This window comes from Salmo salar, chromosome ssa22, assembly GCF_905237065.1.
Source record: "Salmo salar chromosome ssa22, Ssal_v3.1, whole genome shotgun sequence".
In the NCBI taxonomy this organism is placed as follows: Eukaryota; Metazoa; Chordata; class Actinopteri; order Salmoniformes; family Salmonidae; genus Salmo; species Salmo salar.
This window is the reverse complement of record NC_059463.1, coordinates 60,091,949-60,115,957: the sequence shown is the minus strand read 5'-3', so window position 1 is coordinate 60,115,957 and position 24,009 is coordinate 60,091,949. Positions and strand designations below refer to the sequence as shown.

Here is a 24,009-nt window from a genome sequence, read left to right as displayed (position 1 = left end):
ATAGGCTTGAAGTCATAAACAGCGCTGTGCTTCAAGCATTGCTAAGAGCTGCTGGCAAACGCAGGAAAGTGCTGTTTGAATGAATGCTTACTAGCCTGCTGCTGCCTCCCACCGCTCAGTCAGACTGCTCTATCAAATATCAAATCATAGACTTAATTATAATATAATTAACACAGAATTAAGAGCCTTAGTTTCCGGATTTGACCATATTAATGACCTATCATTTCGAAAACAAAACGTTTATTCTTTCAGTGAAATACAGAAGCGTTCCATATTTTATCGAACAGGTGGCAACACTAAGTCTAAATATTGCTGTTACATTGCACAACCTTGAAGGTTCGATAAAATATGTACTTCTGTGTATTGATTTTAAGAAAAGTATTGATGTTTATGGTTAGGTACATTTGTGCAACGATTGTGCTTTTTCTGCGAATGCGCTTTTGTTAAATCATCACCCGTTTGGCGAAGTTGAAGTAGGCTTATCGATGATAAATTAACAGGCACCACATTGATTATATGCAACGCAGGACAAGCTAGTTAACCTAGTAATATCATCAACCATGTGTAGTTAACTATTTATTATGTTAAGATAGATTTTTTTGGGTTATAAGATAAGTTTAATGCTAGCTAGCACCTTACCTTGGCTCCTTGCATCCACAAGGTCCTTTTGACGCTGCACTCGCGTAACAGGTGGTCAGCCTGCCACTTAGTTTCCTGTGGATTGCAACGTAATTAGCCATAAGCGGCGTCCAAAAAGGCCGATTACCGATTGTTGTGATGCCGATTAATCGGTTGACCTCTAGTTCAGACCCAGGGCCTCGAGCTTAATGATGAGCTTGGAGTGTACTAAGGCTGAGCTGTAGTCAATGAACAGCATTCTTACGTAGGTATTTCTCTTGCCCAAGTGGGATATGGCAGTGTGTAATGCAATGGCAATTGCGTCGTCCATGGATCTGTTGGGGCGATATGCAAATTGTAATGAGTCTAGGGTGTCAGGTAAGGTGGAGGTGATATGATTCTCAACTAGACTCTCAAAGCACTTCATGATGACAGAAGTGAGTGCTACGGGGCGATAGTCATTTAGTTCAGTTGCCTTCGCTTTCTTGGGTACAGGAACAATGGTGGACATCTTGAAGCAAGTGGGTACAACAGACTGGGATAGGGAGAGATTGAATATGTCTGTAAACAATCCAGCATGCTGGTCTGCGCATGCTCTGAGTACGAGGCTTGGGATGCCGTTCTGGTCCTGCAGCCTTGCGAGGGTTAACACGCTTAAATGACTTAACCACATCAACCACGGAGAATGAGCGCGCACAGTCCTCGTGAGCATTGGGGCCCCAACGTCAGCGGCTCAATGTTTTCCTTGAAGCAGGCAAAGAAGAGGTTTAGCTTGTCTGAGAGCGAGGCGTCGGGGAAAGTCCACGACGTGGCTGGTTTTCCCTTTATAATCCGTGATGGTCTGGAGTCCCTGCCACATACGTGTCTGATCCGCTGAATTGCATTCTAATCATCACAGTGAGAGCAACATCCTCTGTGCACTTCCTGATGAACCCTGTCACGGAGTCGGTGTATACATCTATACTATTCTCAGAGGTGACCCGAACATTTTCCCAGTTCGTGTGATCAAAACATAGATTCCGATTGGTCAGAACAATGTTGAACTGTCCTTACCACGGAAGGAGCAGAATGGAGGTGTGATCTGATTTGCCGTAGGGATGGTGGGAGAGGGGCCTTGCAGCCGTCCCAGAAGGGAGAGTAGCGATGTTCCAGGGTCCGTGTTGCGCATGTACCACAGGAGATGTGTTTGATAGAATTTCGCTAGCGTTTTCCGCTATTGCGCCTTCTTCACCACACTGTCTGTGTGGGTGGACCATTTCAGTTTGTCTGTGATGTGTACGCCGAGGAACTTTTTAAAACTTTCCACTCATGTTTTGAGTTTAGGGGGTGTGTCTCAATATCTATCAATTTATCAATTTTTGTAGTAAAAAAAAATAAATAAAAAAATGTCCACAACAATCCATGTATTAAATGGGAGACATTAGAGATGTGGAAAAACATGGTTGTGTTTTGTTCTGCCTCGGCTAAGGGGTAGCTCAAAAACTAAAGCCCGTTTTGAGGATTGGCCATAAGCCTACTACGTTTAGTTATGTCTTGTATTGTTTTACCTCCTTGCAGGTTCCAGTGTGTTGTGTCCAGTCCGGCTCTGTCTCGCTGCCTGTCTCTAGACTCATCCTACCAGACCCTGTCTCTGTCTGTCTCCCTACTAGCTGGCCTGGTCCACAGCGATGAGCTAGCTTTTAGAATCTGCTGTCATGCAGGTAACTACGGGGCCTCCTCTGTAACTAAGGGGTGCGGCCTCTGCTGTGATACAGGTAACTACGTGGCCTCCTCTGTAACTAAGGGGTGCGGCCTCTGCTGTCGTACAGGTAACTAAGGGGCCTCCTCTGTAACTAAGGGGTGCGGCCTCTGCTGTCATACAGGTAACTAAGGGGTGCGGCCTCTGCTGTCGTACAGGTAACTAGGGGGCCTCCTCTGCTGTCGTACAGGTAACTAGGGGGCCTCCTCTGCTGTCGTACAGGTAACTAGGGGGCCTCCTCTGCTGTCGTACAGGTAACTAGGGGGCCTCCTCTGCTGTCGTACAGGTAACTAGGGGGCCTCCTCTGCTGTCATACAGGTAACTAGGGGGCCTCCTCTGCTGTCATACAGGTAACTAAGGGGCCTCCTCTGCTGTCATACAGGTAACTAAGGGGCCTCCTCTGCTGTCGTACAGGTAACTAGGGGGCCTCCTCTGCTGTGATACAGGTAACTAGGGGGCCTCCTCTGCTGTCGTACAGGTAACTAGGGGGCCTCCTCTGCTGTCGTACAGGTAACTAGGGGGCCTCCTCTGTAACTAAGGGGTGCGGCCTCTGCTGTCGTACAGGTAACTACGGGGCCTCCTCTGTAACTAAGTGGTGCGGCCTCTGCTGTCATACAGGTAACTAAGGGGCCTCCTCTGCTGTCATACAGGTAACTAAGGGGCCTCCTCTGCTGTCGTACATGTAACTAAGGGGCCTCTGCTGTGATACAGGTAACTAAGGGGCCTCCTCTGCTGTCGTACAGGTAACTAGGGGGCCTCCTCTGCTGTTGTACAGGTAACTAGGGGGCCTCCTCTGCTGTGATACAGGTAACTAAGGGGCCTCCTCTGCTGTTGTACAGGTAACTAGGGGGCCTCCTCTGCTGTGATACAGGTAACTAAGGGGCCTCCTCTGCTGTTGTACAGGTAACTAGGGGGCCTCCTCTGCTGTAATACAGGTAACTAAGGGGCCTCCTCTGCTGTCGTACAGGTAACTAGGGGGCCTCCTCTGCTGTCATACAGGTAACTAGGGGGCCTCCTCTGCTGTCGTACAGGTAACTAGGGGGCCTCCTCTGCTGTCGTACAGATAACTAGGGGGCCTCCTCTGCTGTGATACAGGTAACTAAGGGGCCTCCTCTGCTGTCGTACAGGTAACTAGGGGGCCTCCTCTGCTGTCATACAGGTAACTAGGAGGCCTCCTCTGCTGTGATACAGGTAACTAGGGGGCCTCCTCTGCTGTGATACAGGTAACTAAGGGGCCTCCTCTGCTGTCGTACAGGTAACTAGGGGGCCTCCTCTGCTGTCATACAGGTAACTAGGAGGCCTCCTCTGCTGTGATACAGGTAACTAGGGGGCCTCCTCTGCTGTGATACAGGTAACTAAGGGGCCTCCTCTGCTGTTGTACAGGTAACTAGGGGGCCTCCTCTGCTGTGATACAGGTAACTAAGGGGCCTCCTCTGCTGTTGCACAGGTAACTAGGGGGCCTCCTCTGCTGTGATACAGGTAACTAGGGGGCCTCCTCTGCTGTGGTACAGGTAACTAGGGGGCCTCCTCTGCTGTCATACAGGTAACTAAGGGGCCTCCTCTGCTGTGATACAGGTAACTAGGGGGCCTCCTCTGCTGTGATACAGGTAACTAGGGGGCCTCCTCTGCTGTGATACAGGTAACTAAGGGGCCTCCTCTGATGTCATACAGGTAACTAAGGGGCCTCCTCTGCTGTCATACAGGTAACTAAGGGGCCTCCTCTGCTGTCATACAGGTAACTAAGGGGCCTCCTCTGCTGTGATACAGGTAACTAAGGGGCCTCCTCTGCTGTCATACAGGTAACTAAGGGGCCTCCTCTGCTGTCATACAGGTAACTAAGGGGCCTCCTCTGCTGTGATACAGGTAACTAGGGGGCCTCCTCTGCTGTGATACAGGTAACTAGGGGGCCTCCTCTGCTGTGATACAGGTAACTAGGGGGCCTCCTCTGCTGTGATACAGGTAACTAGGGGGCCTCCTCTGCTGTGATACAGGTAACTAAGGGGCCTCCTCTGCTGTCGTACAGGTAACTAGGGGGCCTCCTCTGCTGTCGTACAGGTAACTAGGGGGCCTCCTCTGTAACTAAGGGGTGCGGCCTCTGCTGTCGTACAGGTAACTACGGGGCCTCCTCTGTAACTAAGTGGTGCGGCCTCTGCTGTCGTACAGGTAACTAGGGGGCCTCCTCTGCTGTCATACAGGTAACTAAGGGGCCTCCTCTGCTGTCATACAGGTAACTAAGGGGCCTCCTCTGCTGTCGTACAGGTAACTAGGGGGCCTCCTCTGCTGTCGTACAGGTAACTAGGGGGCCTCCTCTGCTGTCGTACAGGTAACTAAGGGGCCTCTGCTGTGATACAGGTAACTAAGGGGCCTCTGCTGTGATACAGGTAACTAAGGGGCCTCCTTTGCTGTCGTACAGGTAACTAGGGGGCCTCCTCTGCTGTGATACAGGTAACTAGGGGGCCTCCTCTGCTGTGATACAGGTAACTAGGGGGCCTCCTCTGCTGTTGTACAGGTAACTAGGGGGCCTCCTCTGCTGTGATACAGGTAACTAAGGGGTCTCCTCTGCTGTCGTACAGGTAACTAGGGGGCCTCCTCTGCTGTCGTACAGGTAACTAAGGGGCCTCTGCTGTGATACAGGTAACTAAGGGGCCTCTGCTGTGATACAGGTAACTAAGGGGCCTCCTTTGCTGTCGTACAGGTAACTAGGGGGCCTCCTCTGCTGTGATACAGGTAACTAAGGGGCCTCCTCTGCTGTTGTACAGGTAACTAGGGGGCCTCCTCTGCTGTGATACAGGTAACTAAGGGGCCTCCTCTGCTGTCGTACAGGTAACTAGGGGGCCTCCTCTGCTGTCGTACAGGTAACTAAGGGGCCTCTGCTGTGATACAGGTAACTAAGGGGCCTCTGCTGTGATACAGGTAACTAAGGGGCCTCCTTTGCTGTCGTACAGGTAACTAGGGGGCCTCCTCTGCTGTGATACAGGTAACTAGGGGGCCTCCTCTGCTGTGATACAGGTAACTAGGGGGCCTCCTCTGCTGTTGTACAGGTAACTAGGGGGCCTCCTCTGCTGTGATACAGGTAACTAAGGGGTCTCCTCTGCTGTCGTACAGGTAACTAGGGGGCCTCCTCTGCTGTCGTACAGGTAACTAAGGGGCCTCTGCTGTGATACAGGTAACTAAGGGGCCTCTGCTGTGATACAGGTAACTAAGGGGCCTCCTTTGCTGTCGTACAGGTAACTAGGGGGCCTCCTCTGCTGTGATACAGGTAACTAAGGGGCCTCCTCTGCTGTTGTACAGGTAACTAGGGGGCCTCCTCTGCTGTGATACAGGTAACTAAGGGGCCTCCTCTGCTGTCGTACAGGTAACTAAGGGGCCTCCTCTGCTGTCGTACAGGTAACTAGGGGGCCTCCTCTGCTGTCATACAGGTAACTAAGGGGCCTCCTCTGCTGTCATGCAGGTAACTAGGGGGCCTCCTCTGCTGTCGTACAGATAACTAGGGGGCCTCCTCTGCTGTGATACAGGTAACTGGGGGGCCTCCTCTGCTGTCGTACAGGTAACTAGGAGGCCTCCTCTGCTGTGATACAGATAACTAAGGGGCCTCCTCTGCTGTGATACAGGTAACTAAGGGGCCTCCTCTGCTGTCATACAGGTAACTAAGGGGCCTCCTCTGCTGTGATACAGGTAACTAAGGGGCCTCCTCTGCTGTGATACAGGTAACTAAGGGGCCTCCTCTGCTGTCGTACAGGTAACTAAGGGGACTCCTCTGCTGTCATACAGGTAACTAAGGGGCCTCCTCTGCTGTTGTACAGGTAACTAGGGGGCCTCCTCTGCTGTGATACAGGTAACTAGGGGGCCTCCTCTGCTGTGATACAGGTAACTAGGGGGCCTCCTCTGCTGTGATACAGGTAACTAAGGGGCCTCCTCTGATGTCATACAGGTAACTAAGGGGCCTCCTCTGCTGTGATACAGGTAACTAAGGGGCCTCCTCTGCTGTGATACAGGTAACTAAGGGGCCTCCTCTGCTGTGATACAGGTAACTAGGGGGCCTCCTCTGCTGTGATACAGGTAACTAGGGGGCCTCCTCTGCTGTGATACAGGTAACTAGGGGGCCTCCTCTGCTGTCGTACAGGTAACTAAGGGGCCTCCTCTGCTGTGATACAGGTAACTAAGGGGCCTCCTCTGCTGTCGTACAGATAACTAAGGGGCCTCCTCTGCTGTGATACAGGTAACTAAGGGGCCTCCTCTGCTGTGATACAGGTAACTAAGGGGCCTCCTCTGCTGTGGTACAGGTAACTAGGGGGCCTCCTCTGCTGTGGTACAGGTAACTAGGGGGCCTCCTCTGCTGTCGTACAGGTAACTAGGGGGCCTCCTCTGCTGTCATACAGGTAACTAGGGGGCCTCCTCTGCTGTCATACAGGTAACTAGGGGGCCTCCTTCACATTCATTGATTAGATTACGTTATGTACTTTACCAACGTTTTCAGAGCTGGAATAAGTGAACAATCAATTAAAAAGAGATGTAAGGCACGTTTAATAAATATGTATTTCTCTGTATATGCTGGTGATGATATTGTTGTCCCTCCAGACTGGTGTGTGTTCCTGAAGGTATTCCAGTACATCACCTCCAGACCTGACAAGACCGTCACGGACTCTCACTGGTCTCAGCTGGAGGTGGAGGTATGACATGCTGTGTGTCTGTTTATACATGCTGTGTGTCTGTCTGTTTATACATGCTGTGTGTCTGTCTGTTTATACATGCTGTGTGTCTGTCTGTTTATACATGCTGTGTGTCTGTCTGTTTATACATGCTGTGTGTCTGTTTATACATGCTGTGTGTCTGTCTGTTTATACATGCTGTGTGTTTGTTTATACATGCTGTGTGTCTGTTTATACATGCTGTGTGTTTGTTTATACATGCTGTGTGTCTGTTTATACATGCTGTGTGTCTGTCTGTTTATACATGCTGTGTGTCTGTCTGTTTATACATGCTGTGTGTCTGTCTGTTTATACATGCTGTGTGTCTGTCTGTTTATACATGCTGTGTGTCTGTTTATACATGCTGTGTGTCTGTTTATACCTGCTGTGTGTCTGTTTATACATGCTGTGTGTTTGTTTATACATGCTGTATGTCTGTTTATACATGCTGTGTGTCTGTTTATACATGCTGTGTGTCTGTTTATACATGCTGTGTGTTTGTTTATACATGCTGTATGTCTGTTTATACATGCTGTGTGTTTGTTTATACATGCTGTGTGTTTGTTTGTTTATACATGCTGTCTGTCTGTTTATACATGCTGTGTGTTTGTTTATACATGCTGTGTGTTTGTTTATACATGCTGTGTGTCTGTTTATACATGCTGTGTGTCTGTTTATACATGCTGTGTGTTTGTTTATACATGCTGTGTGTTTGTTTATACATGCTGTATGTCTGTTTATTCGTTGCTGTGTGTTTGTTTATACATGCTGTATGTCTGTTTATACATGCTGTATGTCTGTTTATACATGCTGTCTGTCTGTTTATACATGCTGTCTGTCTGTTTATACATGCTGTGTGTCTGTTTATACATGCTGTGTGTCTGTTTATACATGCTGTGTGTTTGTTTATACATGCTGTATGTCTGTTTATACATGCTGTGTGTTTGTTTATACATGCTGTATGTCTGTTTATACATGCTGTATGTCTGTTTATACATGCTGTCTGTCTGTTTATACATGCTGTCTGTCTGTTTATACATGCTGTATGTCTGTTTATACATGCTGTCTGTCTGTTTATACATGCTGTCTGTCTGTTTATACATGCTGTGTGTCTGTTTATACATGCTGTGTGTTTGTTTGTTTATACATGCTGTCTGTCTGTTTATACATGCTGTCTGTCTGTTTATACATGCTGTGTGTTTGTTTATACATGCTGTGTGTTTGTTTATACATGCTGTATGTCTGTTTATACATGCTGTGTGTCTGTTTATACATGCTGTGTGTTTGTTTATACATGCTGTGTGTTTGTTTATACATGCTGTGTGTTTGTTTATACATGCTGTATGTCTGTTTATTCGTTGCTGTGTGTTTGTTTATACATGCTGTATGTCTGTTTATACATGCTGTATGTCTGTTTATACATGCTGTCTGTCTGTTTATACATGCTGTGTGTCTGTTTATACATGCTGTGTGTCTGTTTATACATGTTGTGTGTTTGTTTATACATGCTGTATGTCTGTTTATACATGCTGTGTGTTTGTTTATACATGCTGTATGTCTGTTTATACATGCTGTCTGTCTGTTTATACATGCTGTGTGTTTGTTTATACATGCTGTATGTCTGTTTATACATGCTGTCTGTCTGTTTATACATGCTGTCTGTCTGTTTATACATGCTGTGTGTCTGTTTATACATGCTGTGTGTTTGTTTATACATGCTGTGTGTTTGTTTATACATGCTGTGTGTCTGTTTATATATGCTGTATGTCTGTTTATACATGCTGTGTGTCTGTTTATATATGCTGTATGTCTGTTTATACATGCTGTGTGTCTGTTTATACATGCTGTGTGTCTGTTTATATATGCTGTATGTCTGTTTATACATGCTGTGTGTCTGTTTATACATGCTGTGTGTCTGTTTATACATGCTGTATGTCTGTTTATACATGCTGTGTGTCTGTTTATACATGCTGTGTGTCTGTTTATACATGCTGTGTGTCTGTTTATACATGCTGCGTGTCTGTTTATACATGCTGCGTGTCTGTTTATACATGCTGCGTGTCTGTTTATACATGCTGCGTGTCTGTTTATATATGCTGCGTGTCTGTTTATATATGCTGTGTGTCTGTTTATACATGCTGTATGTCTGTTTATACATGCTGTATGTCTGTTTATACATGCTGTGTGTCTGTCTGTTTATACATGCTGTGTGTCTGTCTGGTTATACATGCTGTGTGTCTGTCTGGTTATACATGCTGTGTGTCTGTCTGGTTATACATGCTGTGTGTCTGTCTGGTTATACATGCTGTCTCTCTGTTTATACATGCTGTCTCTCTGTTTATACATGCTGTGTGTCTCTCTGTTTATACATGCTGTGTGTCTCTCTGTTTATACATGCTGTGTGTCTCTCTGTTTATACATGCTGTGTGTGTCTGTTTATACATGCTGTCTGTCTGTTTGTACATGCTGTCTGTCTGTCTGGTTATACATGCTGTCTGTCTGTCTGTTTATACATGCTGTCTCTCTGTTTATACATGCTGTCTCTCTGTTTATACATGCTGTATGTCTGTTTATGTATGCTGTATGTCTGTTTATACATGCTGTATGTCTGTTTATGTATGCTGTATGTCTGTTTATACATGCTGTGTGTCTGTTTATACATGCTGTGTGTCTGTTTATACATGCTGTGTGTCTGTTTATACATGCTGTGTGTCTGTTTATACATGCTGTGTGTCTGTTTATACATGCTGTGTGTCTGTTTATACATGCTGTGTGTCTGTTTATACATGCTGTGTGTCTGTTTATACATGCTGTGTGTCTGTTTATACATGCTGTATGTCTGTTTATACCTGCTGTGTGTCTGTCTGGTTATACATGCTGTGTCTCTGTTTATACATGCTGTCTCTCTGTTTATACATGCTGTCTCTCTGTTTATACATGCTGTGTGTCTCTCTGTTTATACATGCTGTGTGTCTCTCTGTTTATACATGCTGTGTGTCTCTCTGTTTATACATGCTGTGTGTGTCTGTTTATACATGCTGTCTGTCTGTTTGTACATGCTGTCTGTCTGTCTGGTTATACATGCTGTCTGTCTGTCTGTTTATACATGCTGTCTCTCTGTTTATACATGCTGTGTGTCTGTTTATACATGCTGTATGTCTGTTTATGTATGCTGTATGTCTGTTTATACATGCTGTGTGTCTGTTTATACATGCTGTGTGTCTGTTTATACATGCTGTGTGTCTGTTTATACATGCTGTGTGTCTGTTTATACCTGCTGTCTGTCTGTTTATACATGCTGTGTGTCTGTTTATACCTGCTGTGTGTCTGTTTATACCTGCTGTGTGTCTGTTTATACATGCTGTGTGTCTGTTTATACATGCTGTGTGTCTGTTTATACATGCTGTGTGTCTGTTTATACATGCTGTGTGTCTGTTTATACATGCTGTGTGTCTGTTTATACATGCTGTGTGTCTGTTTATACATGCTGTGTGTTTGTTTATACATGCTGTGTGTTTGTTTATACATGCTGTCTGTCTGTTTATACATGCTGTGTGTCTGTTTATACATGCTGTATGTCTGTTTATACATGCTGTGTGTCTGTTTATACATGCTGTGTGTCTGTTTATACATGCTGTGTGTCTGTTTATACATGCTGTGTGTTTGTTTATACATGCTGTATGTCTGTTTATACATGCTGTCTGTCTGTTTATACATGCTGTCTGTCTGTTTATACATGCTGTGTGTCTGTTTATACATGCTGTGTGTTTGTTTATACATGCTGTATGTCTGTTTATACATGCTGTGTGTTTGTTTATACATGCTGTGTGTCTGTTTATACATGCTGTGTGTCTGTCTGTTTATACATGCTGTGTGTCTGTCTGTTTATACATGCTGTGTGTCTGTTTATACATGCTGTGTGTTTGTTTATACATGCTGTGTGTCTGTTTATACATGCTGTCTGTCTGTTTATACATGCTGTGTGTCTGTTTATACATGCTGTGTGTCTGTTTATACATGCTGTATGTCTGTTTATACATGCTGTGTGTTTGTTTATACATGCTGTATGTCTGTTTATACATGCTGTGTGTCTGTTTATACATGCTGTGTGTCTGTTTATACATGCTGTGTGTCTGTTTATACATGCTGTATGTCTGTTTATACATGCTGTGTGTTTGTTTATACATGCTGTGTGTTTGTTTATACATGCTGTCTGTCTGTTTATACATGCTGTGTGTTTGTTTATACATGCTGTATGTCTGTTTATACATGCTGTGTGTCTGTTTATACATGCTGTGTGTCTGTTTATACATGCTGTGTGTTTGTTTATACATGCTGTGTGTTTGTTTATACATGCTGTGTGTTTGTTTATACATGCTGTGTGTCTGTTTATACATGCTGTGTGTTTGTTTATACATGCTGTATGTCTGTTTATACATGCTGTCTGTCTGTTTATACATGCTGTGTGTCTGTTTATACATGCTGTGTGTCTGTTTATACATGCTGTGTGTTTGTTTATACATGCTGTATGTCTGTTTATACATGCTGTGTGTTTGTTTATACATGCTGTGTGTCTGTTTATACATGCTGTGTGTCTGTCTGTTTATACATGCTGTGTGTCTGTCTGTTTATACATGCTGTGTGTCTGTCTGTTTATACATGCTGTGTGTCTGTCTGTTTATACATGCTGTGTGTCTGTTTATACATGCTGTGTGTCTGTTTATACATGCTGTGTGTCTGTTTATACATGCTGTGTGTCTGTTTATACATGCTGTGTGTCTGTTTATACATGCTGTGTGTTTGTTTATACATGCTGTATGTCTGTTTATACATGCTGTATGTCTGTTTATACATGCTGTCTGTCTGTTTATACATGCTGTGTGTCTGTTTATACATGCTGTATGTCTGTTTATACATGCTGTCTGTCTGTTTATACATGCTGTCTGTCTGTTTATACATGCTGTGTGTCTGTTTATACATGCTGTGTGTCTGTTTATACATGCTGTGTGTTTGTTTATACATGCTGTGTGTCTGTTTATACATGCTGTGTGTCTGTTTATACATGCTGTGTGTTTGTTTATACATGCTGTGTGTTTGTTTATACATGCTGTGTGTTTGTTTATACATGCTGTGTGTTTGTTTATACATGCTGTGTGTTTGTTTATACATGCTGTGTGTCTGTTTATACATGCTGTCTGTTTGTTTATACATGCTGTATGTCTGTTTATACATGCTGTCTGTCTGTTTATACATGCTGTGTGTCTGTTTATACATGCTGTGTGTCTGTTTATACATGCTGTGTGTTTGTTTATACATGCTGTATGTCTGTTTATACATGCTGTGTGTTTGTTTATACATGCTGTGTGTCTGTCTGTTTATACATGCTGTGTGTCTGTCTGTTTATACATGCTGTGTGTCTGTCTGGTTATACATTCTGTGTGTCTGTCTGGTTATACATTCTGTCTCTCTGTTTATACATGCTGTCTCTCTGTTTATACATGCTGTGTGTCTCTCTGTTTATACATGCTGTGTGTCTCTCTGTTTATACATGCTGTGTGTCTCTCTGTTTATACATGCTGTGTGTGTCTGTTTATACATGCTGTCTGTCTGTTTATACATGCTGTGTGTCTGTTTATACATGCTGTGTGTCTGTTTATACATGCTGTGTGTTTGTTTATACATGCTGTATGTCTGTTTATACATGCTGTGTGTTTGTTTATACATGCTGTGTGTCTGTCTGTTTATACATGCTGTGTGTCTGTGTTTATACATGCTGTGTGTCTGTCTGGTTATACATTCTGTGTGTCTGTCTGGTTATACATTCTGTCTCTCTGTTTATACATGCTGTCTCTCTGTTTATACATGCTGTGTGTCTCTCTGTTTATACATGCTGTGTGTCTCTCTGTTTATACATGCTGTGTGTCTCTCTGTTTATACATGCTGTGTGTGTCTGTTTATACATGCTGTCTGTCTGCTTGTACATGCTGTCTGTCTGTCTGGTTATACATGCTGTCTGTCTGTCTGTTATACATGCTGTCTCTCTGTTTATACATGCTGTGTGTCTGTTTATACATGCTGTGTGTCTGTTTATACATGCTGTATGTCTGTTTATACATGCTGTATGTCTGTTTATACATGCTGTGTGTCTGTTTATGCATGCTGTGTGTCTGTTTATACATGCTGTGTGTCTGTTTATACATGCTTTGTGTCTGTTTATACATGCTGTGTGTCTGTTTATACATGCTGTGTGTCTGTTTATACATGCTGTGTGTCTGTTTATACATGCTGTGTGTCTGTTTATACATGCTCTGTGTCTGTTTATACATGCTCTGTGTCTGTTTATACATGCTGTGTGTCTGTTTATACATGCTGTGTGTGTGTTTATACATGCTGTGTGTCTGTTTATACATGCTGTGTGTCTGTTTATACATGCTGTGTGTATTTTTATACATGCTGTGTGTCTGTTTATACATGCTGTGTGTCTGTTTATACATGCTGCGTGTCTGTTTATACATGCTGCGTGTCTGTTTATATATGCTGCGTGTCTGTTTATACATGCTGCGTGTCTGTTTATACATGCTGTGTGTCTGTTTATGTATGTCTGTTTATACATGCTGTGTGTCTGTTTATACATGCTGTGTGTCTGTTTATACATGCTGTGTGTCTGTTTATACATGCTGTGTGTCTGTTTATACATGCTGTGTGTCTGTTTATACATGCTGTGTGTATTTTTATACATGCTGTGTGTCTGTTTATACATGCTGCGTGTCTGTTTATACATGCTGCGTGTCTGTTTATACATGCTGCGTGTCTGTTTATACATGCTGCGTGTCTGTTTATACATGCTGCGTGTCTGTTTATACATGCTGTGTGTCTGTTTATACATGCTGTGTGTCTGTCTTTATACATGCTGTGTGTCTGTTTATACATGCTGTGTGTCTGTTTATACATGCTGTGTGTATTTTTATACATGCTGCGTGTCTGTTTATACATGCTGCGTGTCTGTTTATACATGCTGCGTGTCTGTTTATATATGCTGCGTGTCTGTTTATACATGCTGCGTGTCTGTTTATACATGCTGCGTGTCTGTTTATATATGCTGTATGTCTGTTTATATATGCTGTATGTCTGTTTATACATGCTGTGTGTCTGTCTGTTTATACATGCTGTGTGTCTGTCTGTTTATACATGCTGTGTGTCTGTCTGTTTATACATGCTGTGTGTCTGTCTGGTTATACATTCTGTCTCTCTGTTTATACATGCTGTCTCTCTGTTTATACATGCTGTCTCTCTGTTTATACATGCTGTGTGTCTCTCTGTTTATACATGCTGTGTGTGTCTGTTTATACATGCTGTCTGTCTGTTTATACATGCTGCGTGTCTGTTTATACATGCTGCGTGTCTGTTTATATATGCTGCGTGTCTGTTTATATATGCTGCGTGTCTGTTTATACATGCTGTATGTCTGTTTATATATGCTGTATGTCTGTTTATACATGCTGTGTGTCTGTCTGTTTATACATGCTGTGTGTCTGTCTGTTTATACATGCTGTGTGTCTGTCTGTTTATACATGCTGTGTGTCTGTCTGGTTACATGCTGTGTGTCTGTTTATACATGCTGTGTGTCTGTTTATACATGCTGTGTGTCTGTTTATACATGCTCTGTGTCTGTTTATACATGCTGTATGTCTGTTTATACATGCTGTGTGTCTGTCTGTCTGTCTGTTTATACATGCTGTCTGTCTGTTTATACATGCTGTCTGTGTGTCTGTTTATACATGCTGTCTGTGTGTCTGTTTATACATGCTGTCTGTTTGTCTGTTTATACATGCTGTCTGTGTGTCTGTTTATACATGCTGTCTGTGTGTCTGTTTATACATGCTGTCTGTGTGTCTGTTTATACATGCTGTGTGTCTGTTCTCTATTGGCAGGTGGTGCGTTTCCTGACCAGTCTGTTCAATAGGAAAGCTTCCACGTGGAGTGTGTTTGCTGAGTCGTCCTGTCAGTGCCACAGTGAGGTAAGAAGCAGAGCTGTTTGTCAGCGGTATAGAAATATAATGAATAGCTTGGGTATTGGAACCTCTCACCATAATGACCTGAATGGGGACGCCATTGGAACCTCTCACCATAATGACCTGAATGGGGACGCCATTGGAACCTCTCACCATAATGACCTGAATGGGGACGCCATTGGAACCTCTCACTATAATGACCTGAATGGGGACGCCATTGGAACCTCTCACCGTAATGACCTGAATGGGGACGCCATTGGAACCTCACTGTAATGACCTGAATGGGGACGCCATTGGAACCTCTCACCATAATGACCTGAATGGGGACGCCATTGGAACCTCTCACTATAATGACCTGAATGGGGACGCCATTGGAACCTCTCACTATAATGACCTGAATGGGGACACCATTGGAACCTCTCACTATGATGACCTGAATGGGGACGCCATTGGAACCTCTCACTGTAATGACCTGAATGGGGACACCATTGGAACCTCTCACCATAATGACCTGAATGGGGACGCCATTGGAACCTCTCACCATAATGACCTGAATGGGGACGCCATTGGAACCTCTCACCGTAATGACCTGAATGGGGACGCCATTGGAACCTCACTGTAATGACCTGAATGGGGACGCCATTGGAACCTCTCACTGTAATGACCTGAATGGGGACGCCATTGGAACCTCTCACCATAATGACCTGAATGGGGACGCCATTGGAACCTCTCACCGTAATGACCTGAATGGGGACGCCATTGGAACCTCTCACCATAATGACCTGAATGGGGACGCCATTGGAACCTCTCACTATAATGACCTGAATGGGGACACCATTGGAACCTCTCACCATAATGACCTGAATGGGGACGCCATTGGAACCTCTCACCATAATGACCTGAATGGGGACGCCATTGGAACCTCACTGTAATGACCTGAATGGGGACGCCATTGGAACCTCACTGTAATGACCTGAATGGGGACGCCATTGGAACCTCTCACTATAATGACCTGAATGGGGACGCCATTGGAACCTCTCACCATAATGACCTGAATGGGGACGCCATTGGAACCTCTCACCATAATGACCTGAATGGGGACGCCATTGGAACCTCTCACTATAATGACCTGAATGGGGACGCCATTGGAACCTCTCACCATGATGACCTGAATGGGGACGCCATTGGAACCTCTCACCATAATGACCTGAATGGGGACGCCATTGGAACCTCTCACTATAATGACCTGAATGGGGACGCCATTGGAACCTCTCACTATAATGACCTGAATGGGGACGCCATTGGAACCTCTCACCATAATGACCTGAATGGGGACGCCATTGGAACCTCTCACTGTAATGACCTGAATGGGGACGCCATTGGAACCTCTCACTGTAATGACCTGAATGGGGACGCCATTGGAACCTCTCACTATAATGACCTGAATGGGGACGCCATTGGAACCTCTCACCATAATGACCTGAATGGGGACGCCATTGGAACCTCTCACCATAATGACCTGAATGGGGACGCCATTCTATTCATTGTAATTCTATAGTCAGAGCTTTGGAGAGTTGGACAACCAACGTGTCTTTGGCGTCTGTCATGGAAATTCTTATCTGTTGACATGGACATTTTTTGAAATGTCAGAGTAGGAACCCTGATTTTATTTATTAACATCGTCTGACCGTGGTTGTGTGACGAGAATTCTTATCCCAATTGTTGAACTCAACAATCACTTATGCTTTGACCAATTCCCAGAGGTTTGTAAGACCCTGGTTAATGAAGAATTAGACAAAGCCCCCAGTCTGCAATAGATATTCAGAGAGTACTCTGAAGTAAAAAATGAGAACACAGTCATTTTATAACATACACACAGCAGTAGAAACTCCACCTCCCTTTCAGGTAGGGGCTGTATCTTTTTCCACAGTTCACATTCCTAGCTTATCACTTTTCTACCAGCCTGACAGTTTCTAGCCATTCCTCTCCTTCCTAGATTAGAGGGTTCTTGGAAAGGATGTCTTTCCTGTTTTCAGAGTTATAACTAGGTCATCTGTAGTTCACATTGCTACAAAGTAACACAATGGCCTAGTCACACACACATTTCATACAATTATATGGTTTCAGGGTGGAATAGTTTAGTCATTACCTTTAAACATATAAATTCCTTTATCAGGTTGTCTGTCTGTCTCTCTGTGAGCAGGTAGTGAAGACCACGGTGGTGCTACTCCACAGGCAGTGGCTGGACCTCCGGGGCCGAGTGGAGGGGAGCCTTTGGGGCGATTCAGCGATCCTAAACCCAGCGTGGTGCTCCTCTCCTGGGGTTGATCTGCTAAGGGAGGCTCTGATGCTACTCCACTGGCTCTTCCTCAACAACAGTAGCTTCTCAGAGCACTGCCTCCCTGTCCTCCACATGTATGACCAGATGATTCCTGCCATTAGAGACACCTTCAGGAGGATCCCCCACCTCTCAGAGAGTGAAGGTAGGTAGTAGAGCTGGGGTGGGCAAACGATGTCCCGTGGGCCAAATCTTTTTTGTTGTTGTTGAGGTTATGTAAAATAAAATATACACTGAAGAAAAATATAAACGCAAAATGGAAAGTGTTGGTCCCGTGTTCCATGAGCTGAATAAAAAAAAAAAAAGATCCCAGGGATTTTCCATACGCACAAAAAAATTCTGTGCACAAATGTGTTTACATCCCTGTTAGTGAGCATTTCTCCTTTGCCAAGATAATCCATCCACCTGACAGGTGTGGCATATCAAGATGGCGCCAACAGACATTGCAGCTCGGGTTCTAGCTCCTAAAGCAACTTTGCAGTATTTAGGTTTTCTGTGTGTTATTTCTTACATCAAATCAAATGTTATTGGTCACATACACATGTTTAGCAGATGTTAATGTGAGTGTAGCGAAATGCTTGTGCTTCTAGTTCCGACAGTGCTGTAATATCTAACAAGTAATCTAACAAATTCACAACGACTACCTAATACACACAAATACACACAAATCTAAAGGGGTGAATGAGAATATATACATATAAATATATGGATGAGCGATGACTGAGCGGCATAGGCAAGATGCAGTAGAGTATAAAATACAGTATATACATATGAGATGAGTAATGTAGGGTATGTAAACATTATTAAAGTGGCATTATTTAAAGTGACTAGTGATACATTTATTAAATCCATTTATTAAGTGGCCAGTGATTTGAGTCTGTATGTTGGCAGCAGCCACTCAATGTTACTGATGGCTGTTTAACAGTCTGATGGCCTTGAGATAGAAGCTGTTTTTCAGTCTCTCGGTCCCAGCTTTGATGCACCTGTACTGACCTCACCTTCTGGATGGTAGCGGGGTGAACAGGCATTGGCTCGGGTGGTTGTTGTCCTTGATGATCTTTTTGGCCTTCCTGTGACATCGGGTGTGTAGGTGTCCTGGAGGGCAGGTAGTTTGTCCCCGGTGATGCTTTGTGCAGACCTCACTACCCTCTGGAGAGCCCTGCGGTTGTGGGTGGTACCAGGCGGTGATACAGCCTGACAGGATGCTCTCGATTGTGCATCTGTAAAAGTTTTAGGTGACAAGCCAAATTTCTTAAGCCTCCTGAGGTTGAAGAGGTGCTGTTGCGCCTTCTTCACCACGCTGTCTGTGTGGGTGGACCATTTCAGTTTGTCAGTGATGTGTACGCCGAGGAACTTGAAGCTTTCCACCTTCTCCACTACTGTCCCGTCGATGTGGATAGGGGCGGTGCTCCCTCTGCTGTTTCCTGAAGTCCACAATCATCTCCTTTGTTTTGTTGACATTGAGTGAGAGGTTATTTTCCTGATGCCACACTGGTTTGCGCTTTCAGTTTTGCGCAAATGCTGCTGTCAATCCACGGTTTCTGGTTAGTGAAGGTTTTAATAGTCACAGTGGGTACAACATCTCCAATGCACTTCCTAATAACTCACTCACCGAGTCAGCGTATACGTCGATGTTAATGTCTGAGGCTACCACCCATTGGATAGACCTAAGCACAGGCGCTTCCTGTTTTAGTTTCTGCCTATAGGAGGGGAGCAACAAGGTGGAGTGATGGTCAGATTTGCCGAAGGGAGGGCAGGGGAGGGCCTGCCCTCCCTTCGCGGAAGTTAGAGTAGCAGTGGTCCAGTGTTTTGCTCAAGCGAGTACAACAATCAATGTGCTGGTAGAATTTAGGTAGCCTTAGGTAGCTCAAATTAGCTTTGTTAAAATCCCCAGCTACAATAAATGCAGCCTATGGTTTCCAGTTTACATGGAGTCCAGTGAAGTTCTTTTCAAGGCCGTCGACGTATACTACACTGGACTTTGTGCAAACTGGAAACCACATGTCCTGAGGCCGCATTTATTGTAGCTGGAGATTTTAACAAAGCAAATTTGAGGAAAACTCTACCGAAGTTCTACCAACACATTGACTGTAGGAAAAAACTCTCGACCGCTGCTACTCCCTCTTCTGGCCCGCCTCCGCCCTCCCTTCGGCAAATCAGATCACGACTACATTTTGCTCCTCCCTTCCTATAGGCAAATCACATCAAAGTTTATTTGTCACGTGCACCGAATACAACAGGTGTAGACCTTACAGTGAAATGCTTACTTACAGGCTCTAACCAATAGTGCAAAAAAAGGTATTAGGTGAACAATAGATAAGTAAAGAAATAAAACAACAGTAAAAAGACAGGCTATAAAAGTAGTGAGGCTATAAAAGTAGCGAGGCTACATACAGACACCGGTTAGTCAGGCTGATTGAGGTAGTATGTACATGTAGATATGGTTAAAGTGACTATGCATATATGATGAACAGAGAGTAGCAGTAGCGTAAAAGAGGGGTTGGCGGGTGGCGGGACACAATGCAGATAGCCCGGTTAGCCAATGTGTGGGAGCACTGGTTGGTCGGCCCAATTGAGGTAGTATGTACATGAATGTATGGTTAAAGTGACTATGCATATATGATGAACAGAGAGTAGCAGCAACGTAAAAAAGAGGGGTTGGGAGGCACACAATGCAAATAAAGAAAACTCAAACAGGAAGTACCTGTGCTAAGGTTTATTCAACGCTGGTCTGACCAATCGGAATCCATGCTTCAAGATTGTTTTGATCACGCGGACCGGGATGACATTGACACGGACACTGTGACTGAATTCATCAGGAAGTGTATAGGGGATGTTGTTCCCACTGTGACTATTAAAACCTACCCAAACAAGAAAAACCGTGGATAGATGGCAGCATCCGTGCAAACCACCGTATTTAACCATGGCAAGTTGACTGGGAATATGCTCGAATACAAACAGTGTAGTTATTCCCTCCGTAAGGCAATCAAACAGGCAAAACGTCAGTACAGAGACAAAGTGGAGTCGCAATTCAACGGCTCAGACATGAGACGTATGTGGCAGGGTCTACAGACAATCACAGACTACAAATGGAAATCCAGTCATGTCGCGGAGACCAACATCTTGCTCCCGCTGAACCCTTTCTTCGCCCGCTTTGAGGATAACACAGTGCCACCAACACGACCTGCTACCAGGCTGTGTGGGCTCTCGTTCTCCGTGGCTGATGTGAGTAAGACATTTAAGCGCGTTAACCCTTGCATTTCTGCCGGCCCAGACGGCATCCCTAGCCGCGTCCTCAGAGCATGTGCAGATCAGCTGGCTGGAGTGTTTACGGACATATTCAATCTCTCCCTATCCCAGTCTGCTGTCTCCACATGCTTCAAGATGTCACACCATTGTTCCTGTACCCAAGAAAGCGAAGGTAATTGAACTAAATGACTATCGCCCCGTAGCACTCACTCCTGTCATCATGAAGTGCTTTGAGAGACTAGTTAAGAATCATATCACCTCTACCTTACCTGACACCCTGACACCCACTTCAATTTCCATACCGCCACGATAGATCCACTGACGATGCATTCGCCATCACACTGCACACTGCCCTATCCCATCTGGACAAGAGGAATACCTATGTAAGAATGCTGTTCATTGACTACAGCTCAGCCTTCAACACCATAGTACCCTCCAAGCTCATCATTAAGCTGGAGGCCCTGGGTCTCGACCCCACCCTGTGCAACTGGGTCCTGGACTTCCTGACGGGCTGCCCCCAAGTGGTGAGGGTAGGTAACTACATCTCCACTCTGCTGATCCTCAACACTGGGGCCCCACAGGGGTGCGTTCTCAGCCCCCTCCTGTACTCCCTGTTCACCCACGACTGAGTGGCCATGCACGCCTCCAACTCAATCATCAAGTTTGCAGACGACACAACAGTAGCAGTCTTGATTACCAACAATGACGAGACGGCCTATAGGGAGGTGGTGAGGGCCCTCGGAGTGTGGTGTCAGGAAAATAACCTCTCACTCAACGTCAACAAAACAAAGGAGCTGATAGTGGACTTCAGGAAACAGCAGAGGGAGCACCGCCCCATCCACATCCACATCGACGAGACAGTAGTGGAGAGGGTGGAGAGTTTTAAGTTCCTCGGCGTACACATCATTGACAAACTGAAACGGTCCAGCAACAGCACCTCTTCAACCTCAGGAGGCTGAAGGATTTCGGCTTGGCCCCTAAGACCCTCACAAACTTTTATAGATGCACAATCGAGAGCATCCTGTTGGGCTGTATCACCGCCTGGTACGGCAACTGCACCGCCCGCAACCGCAGGGCTCTCCAGATGGTGGTGCGGTCTGACCAACGCATCACCGGGGGCAAACTACCTGCCCTCCAGGACACCTACACCACCCGATGTCACAGGAAGGCCAAAAAAATCAAGGACATCAACCACCCGAGCCACTGCCTGTTCACCCCGCTATGATCCAGAAGGCGAGGTCAGTACAGGTGCATCAAAGCTGGGACCGAGAGACTGGAAAAACAGCTTGTATCTCAAGGCCTTCAGACAGCCATCACTAGCCGGCTACCTCCCGGTTACTCAACCCTACATAGACATGGAATCACTACTCACTTTAATAATGTTTCCATACTGCTTTACTCATTTCATATGTATTTACAGTATTTCAGTCAATGCCACTCCGACATTGCTCATCCTAATATTTTTCTATTTGTTAATTACGTTTTACTTTTAGATTTGTCTGCATTGTTGTGAATTGTTAGATACTACTGCACTGTTATAGCTAGGAACACAAGTCTTTGGCTACACCGTAATAACATCTGCTAAATATGTGTGTGACCAATAAAATTTGATTTGACACAGGTGCACCTTGTGCTGGGGGGACAATAAAAGGCCACTCTAGAAATTGCAGTTTTGTCACACAACACAATGTCACAGATGTCTCAAGGTTTGAGGGAGCAGTGCAATTGGCATGCTGACTACAGAGATGTCTACAAGAGCTGTTGCCAAATAATTAAATGTTAATTTCTCTACCATAAGCCGCATCCAACGTTGTCGAGAATTTGGCAGTGTGTCCAACCCGGCCGCACAAACACATGTATGGCGTTGTGTGGGCGAGCGTTTTGCTGTTGTGAACAGAGTGCCCCATGGTTATGGGAAGGCATAAGCTACGGACAATGAACACAATTGCTTTTTATCGATGGCAATTTTAATGTGCAGAGATACGGTGGCGATCCTGAGGCCCCATTGTCGTGCCATTCATCACCTCATGTTTCAGCATGATAATGAACGGCCCCATGTCACAAGGATCTGTACACAATTCCTGGAAGCTGAAAATGTCCCAGTTCTTCCATGGCCTGCGTACTCACCAGACACGTCATCCATTGAGCATGTTTGGGATGCTCTGGGTTGACGTGTACGACAGCGTGTTCCAGTTCCCGCCAACATCCATCAACTTCGCACAGCCATTGAAGAGGACTGGGACACCATTCCACAGCCTGATCAACTGTGCGTATGAGATGAGGCAAATGGTGGTCACATCAGATCCACGCCCCTACCTTTTTTTTTTTAATGGTATCTGTATTCCCAATCATGTGAAATCCATAGATTAGGGCCTAATGAATTTATTTAAATTGACTGATTTCCGTTTATGCATGTTGCGTTTTTATATTTTTATTCAGTAAATTATTATTATTATTATTTTTTTTTTTAAACACTCCAGGCCACACTTCAACTTGGTCCAAAAAGTTTGCCCCACCCCTGTCGTAGAGGGTGGATTCTGCACGTGTACCCGGACAGTTACACATTGAACATCTCCTCTTTCCTTGCAATGATCCTTTTATATGTGTCCAGTTTCCTGTCTAACTCGTGTATTCTGTTTTGTTAGAATTGGCTTTGGATGAGATTTGTCGTCCTGAGTCTGAGGATACTGAAGATATGGACACAGGCTCCTGACCAGTTGTTCCTTCTCTGGTTATGCACCGGAGTAGCATTCAGTTACCCTTAGATGCTGATCTTGGGTCAGTTTCTGCATAATGGTTAAGGTTAGGCAGGGGGAAGATAACTGACCCCAGCCCTGCACAGCGTCCCAACTGGGACCAGTTTCCCTATATTAGTGCACTACTTTTGACCAGAGCCCTGTAAAGGCTACAGTAGTGCCCAGAAAAGGGTCCTAATTGGGACGCAGAGAGTTGGGGTTTTTTTTTTTCCTGAGGAATGCTGACTGTTCTTGATATTGGAGTGTGAAAATATTCTGTGATTACTGTACTGACCTCTTTGAATCTATTAAATAACATCAGTGTTGCAAACGACAATTGTCATTTGTACTCGGTGTCATTGTTATGCCGTGTAAGGTTCTTTATGTCAATGAGAATACTGGAGAAAACCAGAGCACCACCAGATCTGGGACCAGGCTAAATAATGATACAAGAGTTTGATTTTTTTTTTTACATATTTATTTGTCATTGTAGCAAAGTGGCATTTTTTTATTCCTGATAACATTTAAAACTACAGCATGTCACTCACTCATTCAAACAAGCAGCACGTTAAAGCAGACATGGCTGACAAGGTGCTCACAACCTGAAGTCACATGAACAGACTGCTGGTAA

At 44.9% G+C, this 24,009-nt stretch overlaps 1 protein-coding gene across 3 annotated transcripts in view; it reads left to right on the top strand.

The window, feature by feature from the left end:
- atrip (ATR interacting protein) overlaps positions 1-23,715 on the top strand; it is a 57,522-nt gene extending 33,807 nt beyond the window's left edge. The window contains exons 10-14 of one of the 3 annotated variants that reach the window (XM_045705641.1): positions 2,176-2,372; positions 6,935-7,026; positions 14,976-15,062; positions 17,260-17,539; positions 23,124-23,715. In XM_045705641.1, coding sequence (XP_045561597.1) covers positions 2,176-2,372; positions 6,935-7,026; positions 14,976-15,062; positions 17,260-17,539; positions 23,124-23,170 — 703 coding nt within the window. In that variant the 3' untranslated portion in view covers positions 23,171-23,715. The remainder of the gene's footprint in view (positions 1-2,175; positions 2,373-6,934; positions 7,027-14,975; positions 15,063-17,259; positions 17,540-23,123) is intronic. The other 2 variants (XM_045705640.1, XM_045705642.1) reach the window with 2 other exon arrangements.
- The last annotated feature ends 294 nt before the right edge of the window (positions 23,716-24,009 follow it).